This window comes from Pteropus alecto, unplaced genomic scaffold, assembly GCF_000325575.1.
Source record: "Pteropus alecto unplaced genomic scaffold, ASM32557v1 scaffold3, whole genome shotgun sequence".
In the NCBI taxonomy this organism is placed as follows: domain Eukaryota; kingdom Metazoa; phylum Chordata; class Mammalia; order Chiroptera; family Pteropodidae; genus Pteropus; species Pteropus alecto.
In genome coordinates, this window is record NW_006442484.1 from 42,707,738 (window position 1) to 42,725,519 (window position 17,782).

General features: G+C 33.1%; 1 protein-coding gene and 1 pseudogene across 8 annotated transcripts in view; one reads left to right on the forward strand and one right to left on the reverse strand.

Moving 5' to 3' along the window:
- The first annotated feature begins 385 nt into the window (after positions 1 to 385).
- HAT1 (histone acetyltransferase 1) overlaps positions 386 to 17,782 on the forward strand; it is a 43,363-nt gene continuing 25,966 nt past the window's right edge. Inside the window, exons 1-4 of one of the 8 annotated variants that reach the window (XM_025039421.1) lie at positions 394 to 477; positions 581 to 756; positions 2,936 to 3,040; positions 16,440 to 16,515. In XM_025039421.1, coding sequence (XP_024895189.1) covers positions 2,947 to 3,040; positions 16,440 to 16,515 — 170 coding nt within the window. In that variant the 5' untranslated portion in view covers positions 394 to 477; positions 581 to 756; positions 2,936 to 2,946. The other 7 variants (XM_025039420.1, XM_015596706.2, XM_006921189.2 and 4 more) reach the window with 7 other exon arrangements.
- LOC112470584 lies at positions 5,543 to 5,661 on the reverse strand (annotated as a pseudogene).

Genomic DNA, 17,782 nt, shown 5'->3' on the forward strand with positions numbered 1-17,782 from the left:
AAATAAGTGAAAATTTCTCCTGTAACTGCAACTCAATTCCCACATTTCAAGCTAGGGTTCAGGTGTTTAGATCTACCATCCAGGCCAAGAAGAAAGTTTTTCTATTAGTCTCCAAAACATCGCTATCGGGGAAAACAGCCATAAGGTATCTATATTATTCAAATCACCCCCAAAGAAACTCTCTCCCACGGTTAGGGAGCGTCTCAACATCAGAAGAACCCTTTTTGCGGCCTCTGCCTCCAATTCGGGCCTGCAAAGCGGCTGACAACACTCGCCGTGCCTAGGCAACGGTCGGAGCATTCCCGGCGGTGTTAGCCCCGCCTCTTGTGCTGCTTCCGCCACTCCGCGCCTCGAACCTCCTCCTCTCATTGGTGGGCGGCGGAAATGCGTGAGACAGTGCGCTCACTTCCGGCCAGGGAGCGCGCGGGTTGATTCGTCCTTCCTCGGCCGCGGGTGCTCACAGCTCGGAAATGGCGGGTAAGTTCCCGGGAAAAGTTTACCAGGGGGAGGGGGCGGGCAGGTTTGAGAAAGAACGCCTAGACGGTGGTGACAGTCCACGCTTGAAACTTTCGGCCTCTAGCCTCGGTTCCAGAAGGCCTATTTCAACCTGGAAGTGCGGAGCTCTGAGCGCATCTCCTTGTCAGCAGAGGTTCGTGCCCCCGCCCCCAACTGCTCCGGGTTCTGCGCCTTCAGCGAAGAACTTGGCCCCTGCGTGAGGGACGAAGAGGCCGGGAAAAAGCATCGCGATTTGGGTTTGTAAGGTGCCAGGTGCTTTGAGGCCTGTTTCTCTTCTCGTTCCTTTTGCCCGCTACAGCCTCAGCTACACTAGTCTATTTCTGTTCCCGCCAGCTGATTTTAATACTCAGATCCTCCTCCTCTTCCCGATCTCCTCCACCTTCCACTACCGTCAATTTAAGAGCTAGCGCGTTGCTGCCTTGCCCTGAACTTGAGGGCTCTCACTTGAATCTTTACTGATTTCATAGTCGTGTCCTTTATCTCTCACATTTTAGTATTCCTAGGATCTGTTTAGATTTCTTTTGAGAAAAAAGTTCTCACATTCTTCCTTCATCTAAACTTTTAGAGTGTGTCAACTACGATATAATTCTCTTGTGGTCATTCTATCCTGCTCTCTTCGTTGAGTCTTCAGTTTACATTTAATAAGTAATAAGTGCTATAATTTTGTACGTGTATTAAGACTGTTTTGATGTGAGTATATACTCTTTTTTCCCAATTGCATATCTTTTGACATGATGGACAGTTTCTATTTTTCTCTTTTCCCGGTGCCTTCATAGTAGTCTCATTACACTTTTATGGATGTGCTAGATAGACAGGCTATATCAAGACTCTTACAGATGTATAAGGAAGAGCTGTAGGATCTTGGGGTACACTGGTACTGTGAAAGAGGGGGGACATATGCATTGCATACGATGTACATATTGTAAGAATTACACCTGAATTCAAACCTCAGTTCCACCGTTTAGTAGTTGGGTGCCCTTAAAGAAATAAACTTCTTTTTAAGCCTGAGATTTTAACTATGAAATGGGGCTGATATAGTATCTGCTTGTTTTATGGAATTGTGAGGATTAAGCTAATGTATGATTTCACAAGTTAAGTTTTGTTGCTTAGATTACACATAATTCCTCGAAGTGGGTTGTATTATCTGTTTTATAGATTAGGATCAGAGAAGTAATGTGCTCTAGTTCACATATCTAGCCCTTTTCCCATTTGCCCCAAGATAACTTGTGAATTACAGTCCTAACTTTACACCCAAAGTTTGTCATGAAATATCTTGCTTTTATTATTATTTTTCCATTGCTCTACTATATCAATAATCTTTGAAAACAAAAGACATTCTTTTTATAGCATTCTATTTTTAGTAGTTGGATCACTGAAAATGTAAAATCCTAGAAAATGTAGCATTCCTTTGCGAGCTGCACTTTTATTTTTTCTAAATGGGAAAAAGGCTAGTAAATAAATGACTGGATTTGAATGCAGGATTATTCTGACTGAATAATTTATATTCCCTCTTGTTTCCTCATTTTGTGTGTGTGTGTGTGTGTATTAACCACTTATTGAAGTTTATGTCGTATGATTGTACCCATTTTCTGCTCACGACTTTTTCTCCTGAATTTTTTTACTAATTTTTATGTAATTTGTCAGATCGTTATCTTTGCTTGAAAGTTCCTCTTAATAATGATTCTTCCATTGTTAATTATTTGTTATATATTGATGATTAGTCACGTTGTAAAACAATTTGGTTATTCCAGTAGTCCTGGAATAGTTTGTAATTTTATGCACAGATAGTAGGGAAAAAAAAAAAACTTTAATACAGTGAAAATTTTCTCTTTCTAACCCTGTCCGCATTCCTTCTCTTGTCCTTGAGGTAACCATGGTTACCAGTTTCTTGTGTATCCTTTCTGAGATAATCTATGCATTATCAGTTGATGTTTTTTAATAGTTGGTCTGGAAGTACTTTTTTCAGTATTAGAAATGGGAGAATTTTTTCAGTATTAGAAATGAATTGCTATTGTAATTATCAAGGGACATTCTCACTTTATTTCTTTGGAGCAGTGGCTTTCTTTTTACATTTCTTTAAAAAAGGCTACATAGGTATAAATCCTAGCAGGTAATTTATATTAGTATTACGTGTTCAGAAATGTCAGTAGTCTGTCATGTTAATTTTCAGGTTTACTCATTTAAGTAAAGCAAGCCTAGCTTGTAAGTCTTAATCTCAGAAGTGATGTTTTGTCTGTTTTATAATGAGACATTCATACTCTACATTTATTTAGGAGTATATGCAGAACAACCTGTACTTTTATGATCTATTAAAATGCTTTAAATCTTACCTTTATGTCACTACTAATAAGAACCCTATTTTTGGTTTGATAGTTTAAAACCATTTCCAACCTGACCTTTTAAAAACCTTTTCTCTTAGGATTTGGTGCTATGGAGAAATTTTTGGTTGAATATAAGAGTGCAGTGGAGAAGAAACTGGCAGAATACAAATGTAACACCAATACAGCAATTGAACTAAAATTAGGTATGTGTGCCATTTTTAAGTGCTATTGTGTATGTACTCTGTGTGTGTGTGTGTGTATGTGTATATATATATGTATGTGTGTGTGTATATATATAGTCTTTTTAAATTTGAAGTAGAATTTTATATAAGTGTAGTTTATGTAAATATAGTTTCTGCATTTATTGAACACATTCAGATTTTATTCATTCTTGATTTATGTCATGGAGTGGGTAGGTGTTTGAGAGGTGGCAGAGTTTATATACAGGAAGTACAGTGTGGCAAAAAGTGACAGGAACAAGTGATCTCAGTCTCTTAAAAATATTTATCTTAAAAAATATATTTATCTTTAGTTTTTTCCTTTTAAAAATAATAATGTGTTGATAAGGATGTGAAAAAGTCATAAAATGCTGATGGGAACATAATGATACAATTACTTTGGAAAACCATTTGGCAGGTTCTTGAAAAGTTAGAAACATGAATTTATTATATGACCCAGCAATTCTATTCCTAGGTATCTACCCAAGAGAAATAAAAACAAACGTCCATACAAAAACTCATACATGAGTGTTCATAGCAGCATTAGTCACAACCCAGATATCCATCGACTGGTAAACGGATAAAGTATGGTATGTATATCTATATGATGGAATACTATTTAACAATAAAAAGGAATGAAGGTGTTGAAATGCTACAACATGGATGAACCTCAGAAACAGTCTAAGTGAAAGAAACCAGACCACCTCCCCCCTCCAAAAAACCCCACATACTGTATGATTCCATTTGTATTCCATATGATTCCAAATCCATAGAGACAGAAAGTAGATTGATTATTGGTTGCCTGGGCCTGAGGGTGAGAATGGAGAATGACTTCAAATGAGCATGAGATTTCTTTTGGGGGCCATGGAACATTTTAAAGTTAGACTATAGCAGTGGTTACATAATTTTAAATTTAAAAATTATTGAATTATACTCTTAAGTAAGTGAATTTCATGGTATATAAATTATACTTCAATAAAGCAGTTTAATTATTTTTTCACAAATCCTTGTGCAGACATTTTATTCCTTGTACAGACATTATTTTTCTAAAACCAGGATCCTGTTGTTAGGCTGTTTTGTTGTTGAGCTTAACAATGTCTTAAATGTCATTCTCTGTAACTACGTAGGGATCGACCTTATTCTTTCAGTTACATAATACTCTATGACTATATCATAACTTATTTAAGTATTTCCTTTTGGGGGATTGCTTCTCCCTTGCTATTAAAAATAATTCTCTAATAAATATTCTTGTGTTTATTTAATCCACTTGTATGAGTGTTCGATGGAATGTGTGACTAGAATTTGAAATGCTGGATCAGAGTTTCTCAACTTCGGTACTATTGACTTTTTGGGTTAGATAATTCTTTGGGTTAGGTAGTTCTTTGTTATTCTATGCATTGTAGGATGTTTACCAGCATCCCTAGTCTCCACTTACTAGATGACAGTAACATTATTCTCCATTTGCAACAACCAAAAATGTCTTGTGACATTACCAGTATCCCCAAGGATAATGAGTAAAATTGCTCCTGTTTGAAAACCACTGTGCCAAATCCAAGGAATGTGAGCATATATTTTAGTAGCTATTGACAAATTACCTTCCAAAAAAGTACCTATGCTTACACCAGAATTTTATGAGATATTCTTTTTAACTCTACCCTGGTCAGTGTTTAATATTATTTAAAAAAAAAAAAAGCATCCTGCCCTTCCCTTCTGATGGGTGAAATATGGTTTCTTGTTTTAATTTGTATTTTGTCTATTAGATTCAGCAGCTTTTCTTTCTTCCTTTTGGCCATATTTATGTCTTATTGACTGCATTCTCCCCACAACAGACTTTTGGCCATATTTATGTCTTATCGACTGCATTCCTTTTGGCCATATTTATGTCTTATTGACTGCATTTTCCCCACAACAGACTTTTAAAAGAAATTCTAGTGAAAAGTACATAACATAAAATTTACCATCTTTACCATTTTTAAGTGTATAATTCAATAGTGTTGATTATTATATTCACATTGTTGTGCAACAGGATCTTCAGAACTTTTTCTTTTTGCAAAATTGAAGCTGTATACCCATTAACAACTCCTTATTTCCTTTCCCTCCAACCTCTGGCAGCCACTATTTTACTTTGTAGAATTTGACTACTGTTGATACCTCATATGAGTAGAATCATATTTGTTTTTTTGTGACTGGCTTATTTAGCATGATGTCCTCAAAGTTCATCCATTTTGTAGCACGTGACAAGATTTCCTTTTAAGGCTGAATAATATTCCATTGTATATGTATATACTGTCTTTTATTTATCCATTTATTGTTGATGGATATTTGGGGTTCTTCTACCTCTTAGCTATTGTGAATAAGTGTTGGGGTTATAGGATCTACTTTATAGTAGTTAATTAAAAGGAGCATTTTTAGGCTAGGCAACCCTTGGTTGACCTCACAGATTGCAAGGACCTTGTCCCCTTACAATTCCTTATTTTTTATTTTTTATGCCTACAGCACCTGATCTTCCTAGGTGGTCTCCCATCCAAGTACTAACCAGGCTTGACCCTGCTTAGCATCTGAGATCAGACAGGATCAGGCTTGTTCCGGGTAGCATGACTGTAGACTAATCTTAATTTTTTGAGGAATCTTCATACTGTTTTCCATAGTGGCTGCTTCCTTTTGCATTTCCACCAACAATACACGAAGATTTCAGTTTCTCCACAACATTGTTATTTTCTGGGCTTTTTTTTTTAAACTGTGTTTTTAACCATCTTTTGATTTGATAATTAAAATTGATTTTTCTAAGAAAAGTATATCCTTTATATTCTAAGAAAATCAGCCCTTTTTTGTCATATGTTGTAAATATTTATTTCATAGTTTTGACTTTGGTGAGTTTGTTATGTAGAAGTTAAAACATTTTATTTATCTTATTGTGGTTCTGGTTTGCATTTCCCTAAATGACAAATGATGTTGAGCATCTTTTCATGTGTTTGTTAGCCATTTGTATATCTTCTTTGTAGACGTGACTGTTCGTATTCCTTTGCCTTATTTTTTAATTGGGTTGTTTTGCTATTTTTTAATATATTTTATTTACATATAGTTTTTAATATATTTTAAAAACTGATGATTCTCTTACTGGAGTCTCTTACTGTTTGGGGGAGTGATTTCAGCTGATTTTCTTTTTTATTATTATTAAATTTATTGTGGTGACATTGGTTGTTAAAATTACATAGGTTTCAAGTTACAAATAATATGCACATGTATATTGCATTGTGTTCACCACCCAAAGTTAAATTTCCTTCTGTCTCCATATATTTGACCCCTTATCTATTTTCTTTTTCTCAGGCATGCAATTATAGCATCTGAATATTTTAGTAAATTTACTTTCTTTTCAATATATATGCTTTTTATTTTGTTCTCTTCACATTGGCTAGCACTTTCAGAACAGGGTTAAAAAATGATAGCAGTCATTTCTTGATTTAACAAGAATAGTTCTAGTAGTCCTTCTCTAAACGTGATCTTGGCTTATCACATTGAAGAGTGTTTTATTTTGTTTTGCAGAGTTTTTATTCAAACATGCATATTAGAGTTTATCATGTGGTACTTTGGTTTCCATGGAAATAATTTTGATTATACTGTTATATACGATATCTATAGTAGATAATATTTAGTAGATTTTATTATTAGATCTTTAGATTTTGAACCATACTTGCATTTCTAAAGTGAATACCTTGATATATTTTAACCTATCAATGAAAACTTTTATGTTATTTAAGTATTTTTACATATTATCATTTATAAATGGGATTGGTCTGTTTCTTCTTTGTGCTTTCTTTTTATGGGAGGTGGTCAGCTTTTTTGTATTCTTTATGACTTCTCATGGCCTTCTCGTTTTACTACTCTCACCCTCACCAGTTTTAGATTGACCTATAGATTTAGGTAAATAGATTTATCTGTTCCTCTGAAACTTGAAGGAATTCACCTTAATCGTAATGAAGCGTTCCTCTTCTGCCATTTAATGCTTTTTTTTTTTTGCCTTAATAAAATTTAGATCGCATTTTCAGGTTTTGTGGTGTGCATGATAACGTTTTTTACCCTTCCATTTCTTTTAACTTTCATTCCTTTTAGGTGTATCTTTTATTGACAACATATTTAGATTTGATGGTATAATTTTTTTACCTAGTCAATTTATCTCCTTTATATTTATTGTTGCTTTTGTCATCTTACTTTTGTGTTGTTTCCTTGTACTTTCTCATTCCTATCTTTTCTTATGCAGTGTGTTTTATTTGCCCTTACTCCTCTCTTGTGTTCAGTTTTAAATTCTTCTAAAAAGCCATATAAGCTATTTTGTAGATACAGTATGTATTACTTCTACTGAGATAATCTTTATATTTTAAGTTTTTTCAGCACTTATTTAGCTGTCCTATGTGGTAGACACTTGGGCACTGGAAATAGAACAGCATACAAATAGCCCTCTCTTCATAGAACTTACTTTCTGACTATGAAAAACAGACAAACACATGAGAAATTGTGATATATGTTATGGCAAAAATATAGGGCGATCATGTCCTACTGCTAAGGTGACATTTGAGTAGACACTAAAAAGTGAATCTGTAAGCCATGTAGATAGCTCAAGGAAGAGTGTACCAGGCTGAGTATGCTGGACATGTTCAGGGAACATTAAGGAAGCCATCATGACCGAAGAAGATAGCTTGGGAGGATGAAGTATCTGGAAGCCAAATGAGGAAAGTATTCAAAGAAGGAGGAAGTAATTGGTCAAATGTTGCTGGTAGTTCTAGTAACAAGGACTACTAGAATATGGTTATTTGATGATATATTTTTTCAAGAGAAGTGTTGGGGTTATAGGATCTACTTTATAGTAGTTTACTGTCTTTTATTTATCCATTTATTGTTGATGGATATTTGGGGTTCTTCTACCTCTTAGCTATTGTGAATAAGTGTTGGGGTTATAGGATCTACTTTATAGTAGTTAATTAAAAGGAGAATAGAGAAATGGAGTATAGACTGTTTTTGAAGAGTTTTGCTGTAAAGTGGAATTGAGAAACAAGGTAGCTAGAAGAAGAGATGAGGTAAAGTTAGATAACATTTTAATTTTTTAAAAAGTGACATACGATTTACATAAAGTGAAATGGACATGTACGAAGTGTATGATTCATTGAGGTTTGTGGGTCCCCCCAAAAATAGCTGCTTTTCAAAATTTTAACTTAAAACTTATTTAGGTAGGTTGAGACATGCAGCAGATCTGCTGGGTTACATTCCTTTTTGTTTTGTTTTTGAAACAATTGCAAACTTACAGAAAAGTTGGAACTATAAATACAAAGACCTTTTTTCCCCTGAACTATTTGAAAATAAATCGCCGATTTGATGCACCATCACCACAAATACTTTAGTGTATATTTCTAATAAACAAGAACATTATCCAATATAACCAGAATTTAACCATCAAAATTAGGAAATTAATATCAGTACATTATCACCATCCAAATTCCATTCAAGTTTCCCCAGTTGTCCCAAAATACCTTTTATAGCAAAGCAATCCAGTTTAGAATCAGGGCTTACATTTGGTTTGTCTCTTTTGTCTCCTTCAGACTGGAATAATTGTCTTTTTTTTTGGCTTTGATGACCTGGACACTTGTGAAGATTACAGACTTTATTTTGTACAGTGTCTCTCAATTTGGGTTTGTCTCATGTGTTTGCTCATGGTTTATTTCAGGTTATACATCTTTGTCAGGAATATCGCAGAAGTGTGCACATCTCATTGCACTCTTACCAGTTTGACATTATACTTGAAGATTTTTCATATATTTTATATTTTATTTACTGGATTATAACCTGTTACTATCATTTATTTTGGTACTCATCCCTAACTTGGCTAGTGAGAGCCTACTTTAAGCTGGCTTCTTCTTTACGTGTCCTCATTATTCAATTACTTAATACTTTGATTACTTTCTGGAACAAAGTGTTCCAGGCTCATCTGTTATCTCTGCCACAGCTCTGGAAACAGCCATTTCTCTAAGGAGCCTGGTTTCTTTTACTGGAAAATGGTATTTTGAAGCTAAGATCTGCTAGGTGAGCTGGTGAGCTCATTGCTTTTGCTCTAACATTAGTGAGATCAGGCCTTCTCAGTGGACAGAACTTTGATCCTTCCTGTTCAATCCCTGCTTCCCACAAGGTGATTGCTGTTGTGATTTCTTTCACCAAAATTAGTTCTGCCTGTTTTAGAACTTTATGTAAATGTAGTTACACATATATACTCTGTGACTGGCTTAGTTCATTCTGCATGTCTTTGAGGTACATCTTTTTGTTGCCTATATCAGTACATTCCTTTTTTATTGCTGAATACTATTTTGTTGGATATATCACTATTCACCAATTCAGAAACATTTTGATTACTTTTAGTTTGGGGCTATTGCAAATAACTGCTAAGAATGTTATTGTCCAAGTCTTTTTGAGGACATGTAATTTTATTTTGGATAAATTTCTAGAAGTGGATTTGCTAGGTCATAGGGTAACTTTATGTTTAGCTTTATAAGATACTTGCCAGACTGATTTCTTTTATGCTTGCACTAGATATTTATTAGAATTCCAATTAGTCCACGTCTTCATGAACATTTGGAGTCAATTTTCTTAATTTTAGGCATTCTAGTGGGTATGTAGTGGTATATCATTGTAATTTTAACCTGCCTTTACCTGATGACTAATGTCATTAAGCATTTTTTAATGTGTTTATTGACCATTTATATATCTCCTTTTGCGAATTGCCTGTTCAAATATTTTGCCCATTTTTAACTGGTTAGTGTCTTTTTGTTATTGTGTTGTAGGTGTTCGTTATATTTTCTGGATGTGAATCTTTTGTGCAGATAAATGTTTTGTGCATATTTTCCTCTCAGTCTGTGACTTGCCTATTCATATTCTAAACAGTGTCTTCTGATAAGTTTTTATATTGTCGAAGTCCAATTTACTAATTTTTTTTCATTTGTTAGTGTTTCCTGATTCCTGCCTAAATTCTTTGCCTATCTCAGGGAAATACGAAGATATTCTCTGTTCCGAAAGTCATGTAGTTTTACAATTAAATCTATGATTCATCTCAAATGATTTTTGTATATAGTATGAGGAATGGAGTCACACTTTGTTCTGTATGGACATTCATTTGTTCCAGTACTATGATTTGTTTGAATGCTTTGGTGCCTTTGACAAAAAAATTTACTTTATTAGTGTAGCTATGTATCTGGATTCTGTTTTCATCCATTGATCTGTCTTTACTTCTACCAATATTATACTGTCATGATTAGTGTAACTTTAGTGGGTCTTGAAACCAGACACTCTGAGTCCTCTGTCTTTGCTCTATTCTTGACTTTTCATTTTCATATACATTTTCAAATCAGGTTGTTAATTTCTATGAAAAAAGTTATGGGATTTTAATTGAAATTATACTGAATTATAAATGTGAGGAGAATTGTTATCTTAATATTGAACCTTTCAATCTATGAACATGACATATTTAGTTCTTCTAAAAGTGTTTTAAGTTTTCAGTCTTGCACATATTTTAAAAAATTTATCTCTGAATATATCTATGTATTTTGTTTTCAATGCTGTTGAAAGTGGTATGGTTTTAAAATGTATTTTTCTAATTTTTTTTGTGTGTGTAAATGTGTAATTGCAGTGCATGTAATTGTCTTGTACCCTGCAATCTTGCTAAAGTCACTTATAATCATTTTTTACATGTAGATTCCTTAGGATTATCTACATACACAATCATAGCACCTATTAATGAAGTCAGTTTTAGTTCTTTTTAGTCTTTATGTCCTAAATTTCATTTTCTTGCCTGATTGCACTGCATAGGACCTCTATTAGAATGCTGAATGGAAGTGGTGGAACGGACCTCTTTGCCTATTCCCAGTTGAAACAGGAAAATACTGAACCTTTCACAGTTAAGCGTGATGTTGTAGATATTTCATATGTACCCTTTTTCAGGTTGAAGTAGTTTCTTTCTGTTCCTAGTTTGGTAAGAATTTTTATCATGAATGAGTTTTGTAGTCTGCCTAATCCTTTTTCTCAGTCCATTGAGATGATCGTATAATTTTTCTAATTCTGTTAATGTGGTGAATTACATTGATGGATTTTTAAGTATTAAATCGCTGTTACATACCAATGTATTATTTTCCAACATTTTGAGATTCTGCCTGGTAATATTTTGTTAAGAATTGTTGCATCTTTGTTTATGAGTGGTTTCTTTTCATGTATATCTTAGTTCTAGTTTAGTATTGGGGTTTTGTTGGACTTATAAAATGAGTTGGGAACTGTCTCTTCTCCATTTTTTGAAAGAGTTTGCATAATACTGGTATTCTTTAAATGTTCGATAGAATTTACTAGTAAAGCTTTGTGTGCTTTGAGTATTCTTTGTAGAACATTTTTAACTGTAAATCTAATAGATTTAGTACTATTCTGATTTTCTGTTTCTTCTTGTGTCAGTTTTGGTAACTTTTGTCTTTTAAGGACATCGTCCATTTCATCTAACTTTCTTGGAGCTATGTTGTTCATTATTCCCTTCTTGGAAATGTTGGTAATTTGTGTTTTTCGCTCTTTTTTTTCCCTTGATTACTCTGCCTGTGAGTTTATCTTATTGATCTTTTCAGTAATTGCTTTTCTCTGTTGTTTGTCTATTCTTTATTTCCCAGTAATTTTTATAATTTCCTTTATTAGTTTTATTTGCTATTTTTAAAAACCTCCCTTATGGTAGATGCTTATGTAATTGATTTTAAACTTTCCTTTTCTAATACTAGCAGTAAAATTATAAAAGTACTGATTCAGTTGCATCCCACTAATTCTGTTATGTTGTATTTTTATTACACAATTGAAAATATTTTCTAATCCCCCTATGTTTTCTTCTTTGACCTCTGGGTTATACAGAAAAACACTGCTTAATTTCCAAATATTTGAGGCTTTGTTAGCTATCGTATTGTTGTTAATTTCTGACTTAATTCCATCAAGATCAGATTATTTCAGTTCTTTTAAATTTATTAAGAATTGTTTTATAGCCCAGTGTATATTGTCTGTTTTGGTGACTGTCCTAGGTGCACTGGAAAATTATTTATATTATGCAGTTTTATATAGGGTTCTATAAGTGTCAACAGGCTTAATAGTATTGTTCAAGTCTTCTAAATTTTTGCTGATTTCTATCTGCTTATTCTCCCAACTATAATGTGGATTTGTCTATTTCGTCAGTTAATTTTGGCTTCATGTATTAGGTACATACAAATTTAGACTTGTGTTGTCTTGATAAATTGACCCCTTTTATCAATATAGAATGTTCCTTCTTTATCTCTGGTAATAAAGGGATCTCTATCTCATTCCCTTCTTTAGTTCTTCATCTTGACTTATATTGACATCTACTCTGTTAGATATGAATATTGCAACAAGAGTCTCTTAAGCATGGGAGAAATAACAGTATGTTGGGAGACAGCCATGTTTATCCATGAGCTGTTCATTAGAGCAAGAAGATATAGAACATTTAAGGAAGAGGTTGGGGGTATGGAGAATTTTGGTGATTATTGACCTGTAAGTTTCACAGTGGTCACAGGGAGTTGGTTGGGGAGGAATGGGAAATGGCATTTATATTAGTAGTTTTACGCTACTGTGTGGGATGAGTATCCAGGTAATAAAGAATAACCTAGGAACTTGACTAAAGTTGACTGAAATAAAGAATGTGATGGAATTATGATAATGTCTAAGGAATGTTATAATGTTAAGACCTCTAATGTTGCAGGCTGGTGGTGCTGATGGGGATGTTGCCAGGAACACACTGGGCCCTGTCTTTACCCTTGCATTTTAGAATAATATAATTAACCTTATTTTTCAGTTTAGCATGGTCAGGAAAATATATGTTGGCCAAAACACTAAGGTTTCGGTTATTTAAAGAACACAGGATTATGAATAAACTTGGATATAGTCCAAAATACAATTAGATACCATGAGGAATATATCATGGCATCTCTGAAGCTGCTTGAGAGCTGGAACCCATTTATATCTGCATTCTGAGCACCTGTCATTGGGTAGTACATATGTTAATTGCTTAAGTATTCATTCAACAAACTTTAAAATTGATTAAATTAATGTGATTCAGTGATTTCTTAATTTTCTTTTTGGCTAACAAGACATATGTAGAATGTATCTTTTATGCATCTTTCCTCCAAATATACAGAAGTGATTCAGAGAACTAGGAGATACAGGAATTACATATAGGAGTAGAAACAATAGGCATATATCCAGAAAGCAGATTCATTGCAGGTCCTATGCTCTATGTTGGCAATAAGGTGCTATTTAATATTCCAAGTCCTGATCTTTCATTTTTCTCCAAAAATGTGAGTGACATACATTTTCCTGGAAAGAAAATTTTTAGTGCTTATTTAAAATTATTTCAGATTTTTATATCATATATTTCTCTTTGGAAATATTACATATTTTGCAGGAATTTTGGAATGTGCAGAAGAATAGAAGAAATTTAAAGTACTCATAATTCCACCACCCAAAATAAGTACTACAGAAATAATTATAATACAGAATTGTAATTTGGGATATTTCTTTCTAGTTTTTCTAGTATATATGTATATTATTTCTCTTGTGTAAAATTGTGGTCATGATGTCATGTTCTGTTCACTTAACTGCACTGTGAACATTTTCTGTCACCCAATATTTCTCAACGCAATGTTTAATGATTATATAAATCATTTCATGTTTATATAGTTTATTCTTTTGCTTGACATTTGGGTACCTTGCTTGCTATCTTTACTGACGTAACTTTATTGTAAAGACTTAAAAATGTTTAATGTTTGTTATATCCAGGAGAAAGTTCTTTGTACATGTTCTCATGTATGTATATATATGTCAGATTGATTCAGCCTTAAACCCACTACTTACCAACTTTGTAACCTTGAGCAAATTAGTCCTTTTTGTATTCATATATAACATAGACGTTTTATTGCTCTTGTGAAGATTAACTAGAACAGTTTTTATAAAATTTTTAGCAAATTGCCTGGCTCACAGTAAACGTTCAAGTGACAACTAATAATATTGTTAATAACATATTACTTTGTGTACACCTGCTCCTGAAAAGCATATACAGTATCGGCATACAACATTGTTTACACAAAAACTTGCAGTACACAAATGTTAATAGCACATTATTCAAAATAGCACCAATGTGGAAACATCTCCAATGTTTACTAACTGATGAATGGATAAGCAAATGTGGTATATCCATGCAGTAGACTATTATTCAGCCACAAAAAGGAATGAGCTACTAGTACTTGGTACAACCTTTGAGAATACAGTAAGTAAAAGAAGACAGACACAAAAAGCCACATATTGTATGATTTCATTTAGGTGAAATGCCCTGAATAGGCAAATTTAGAGATTTGGTTTTATTTCTTTCATAGTAATTACTATACTTGCATAAATATTAGAAAAAAATTTTTTTGAGAATAGAAACTCACATTTGTCTCTTATTTATTAAAAGGACTAACTTCTATTCTTTGTGCCCCTAGCACCAACTGTTTGTTCCTTTGGTCTAGGCCTAGGCCTTTTTACCTTAAAAGCCTTCTTTTGAGGAGATAACTTTCATTCTAATCTCTGTCATAGCCCTTGATATCTTCTCAATGAATGAAATCCCAGGAGCTTTTGGACAACATTTTAGAAATATGCCCAGTGTGGTCAAAGGTGTACAGTGAACAAATTTTCATTTGTAATATAACGACTAATATAAAAACTTCACTTATTGGATATTAAACGAATCCTTTTAAAAGTATATAGCATTGGTTTTAAGGAGTTTCTCGTGATTTCTTTTTTTTTTTCTTTCTTTTTTTTTTAGGTGAGGCAACCCTTGGTTGACCTCACAGATTGCAAGGACCTTGTCAGCTTACAATCCCTTTTTTAAAATTTTTATACCTACAGCATAATACCATTATCTCACCTAAGAAAATTAATGGTAATTCCTTGATATCATGTAATTTTCTGATTTCTCTGGTTGACCTGGAAAGTCTTCAATAACTTCTTTAAAAAATTACTTAAACCAGAATCCAGTCCAAGATCATGCATTGTATTTGGTTGTAGTGTTTCTTTAATCTCTTTTTATCCAGAACAGTCTCTCTTCCCCAACATGAAATTTTAACCCCCATGCCATTGATTTATTTGGAAGAGTAGTCATTGTATAGAAAGACAAATTAGATAAATCTACATTCTAGATTTTTTAATTTCCTTCTAGTAGTATGTAACTTGTTCCCCTACCCTCTATACTTTTTATAAATTGGAAGGTATAAAGCTGGATTAGATTTAGGATAAATTTTTTTTGGTAAGAAAACTTGATAGATGATGCTGTATACGTTATATTGCGTTGAATCAGAAGGCACATGATATTGGTCTGTCCAACAATGAGTGATTCTAAGATCTCTTGGAAAGGTGGTGACTGCCAGATCTCTACAATGGGCAGTTATCTTTCCTTCTATAAATCAGTAATCTGCTAGATGATACTTTGGTAACCTACAAGTGACCTGCTCTGTGAGGACAGTGTTAGAAATTATTCATCTGCAACTTATCTTTTTTCATCCTTCAATTGCTTAATTTTTTTTTTTTGGAAAAGTTTTTCTTCATAAGATAAATGATAGTGGGAAAATGTCCCAATGCTCACAATACATGCAAAGAAAAATAACAACAGGATACCCATTTCCATTTTGAGTTGGTAGAAATTAAAGTTGAGGGTATAGAGTATTGTCAAGAATGTGTGAAACAAAGGAGTTTAAATAGCTGCTGGTGGGTATGTAAACTGTTATGGTATTTTTAGAGGGTACATAAGCAGTACTTATAAAAATATTTCAGTGCTTTTACTAAGAATTTCTACTGCCAGGAATTTACCTTGTGTGTATTTGTAAAATTACAGCAAGCCATGTATATAAGGATGTCTTGCAGCATTACTTTTAATAGCACAAAAAACCTTAGGAACAACAAATATTATCTTGCAGTCATAAAGAATAATGTGAGGACATGGGGTTTATCAAACTCAGATTATTCTTGTTCTCAGAATATTTCCTGGAGCATTCCGTTTTTGTTTCTTTGATGCTCTAGCTTTTATATCGAAGTGTTTTTGGTTTTGTTTTCTTTTACTGTTTGCATTGTGTATAAACATACAGAAAAATAAAAACTCACTCAAAGTAATATTTTAATATTCATTGTTCATTTGTCGAGAATCCAGTATAAATCATAATGAAAAAGTGACATTTTATATAAGAAAAATATTGTCTGTATTCTAGTATAGTGACATTCTTGAAATAGAAATATCGGTTACCTTTAATATCTTTAATATTTCTACATTTTTTATTCTTTTAAACAGTTCGTTTTCCTGAAGATCTTGAGAATGACATTAGGACTTTCTTTCCTGAATATACCCATCAACTCTTTGGGGATGAGTAAGTAACTTAGTAATATATTTGTCAGATTAGTATGGCAAAAAAAATTTTTTTTTTTTTTAAGAGTTAGAAATCACTTTATTTTCTTTACTCTTGTTTTTCATGTTATTTATTTTAAAATATATGTTAGAATGGCATTTTTGACATTGAGACACCAATTTACTATCATTCCTTTAGCGCTATAGATGCAGTATCTCATTTAATTCTCACCACAGTCTTAGCAATGGTATTTGTTAAACTGCACATTGGTGGAATTGGATGGTTGCCAAAGGACATATGAATGGCAGAAGATTAGGTTCAGGCAATCTGACTGCAGAGCCCATATTCCTAACTACTACTTTTTTCTTCCTATCACTTTGCTATACTTTTCTAGTACACTCTTACTAGTACACTTCTAATACACTCGCCTAAAGCTGGAAAGCTCAAGTTGTTATTAGCTGATAAGTAAATAAGCAGTTAAGGGAAATTTATTTTTAAAAGCAACTTTAAATATGTGTCCTGGGATATTCAGTACAATTCTTTAATTTTCTATACCTTTATTAACATTAGAATAGTTACCTTTTTCTCTAACTTCTGATTTTGAAAAACTTCCAAGTTTGCAAGAATAGTATTTGATATAGCATTTATCTAGATTCACTAATTGTTAACATTTGGCTATATTTGCTTTAATCATTCTCTTATATAAATATATTGATATGTTTCTGTTGAACCATTTGAGGGTAAGTTACAGATATATCTCGATTCTTCCTAGAATTCTCCTAAATTCTTTAGTATGTATTTCCTAAAAATAAGGACATTTATTAGTGGTCGTCAAGACTTAGGAAATTGGTACTATTTTCTAATATACAGCCCACATTTCAGATTTTGCCAGTTGATTTTCAGTGATTCTTTGTAACAACTTTTCCCCATCTTGGATCCAATCTGGAATCACATATTGCATTTAGTCATTGGATCTTTTTAGTCTCTCTTCATCTGAAACAGTTCCTTACCCTTTCTTTTTTTCTTGTGACATTTGGCTAGTTTTGTAAACCTTCGTTTTGGGTTAGTTTGTTTCTTCATGATTAAATTTATATAATACATATTTTTGCAGTACTATGACAGAAGTTTTCTGTGTCCTCAGTGTATCATATCAGAAAGTCCTTGATATCAAGAAAATGAGACAGATAATAACTTGTTGGTGAAGTTAACTTGGATCACTTAGTTTAGAGGTGTCTGCCAGGGTTTCTACACTATAAGGTTAATGTTTTCCCCTTTGTTATTTATATGT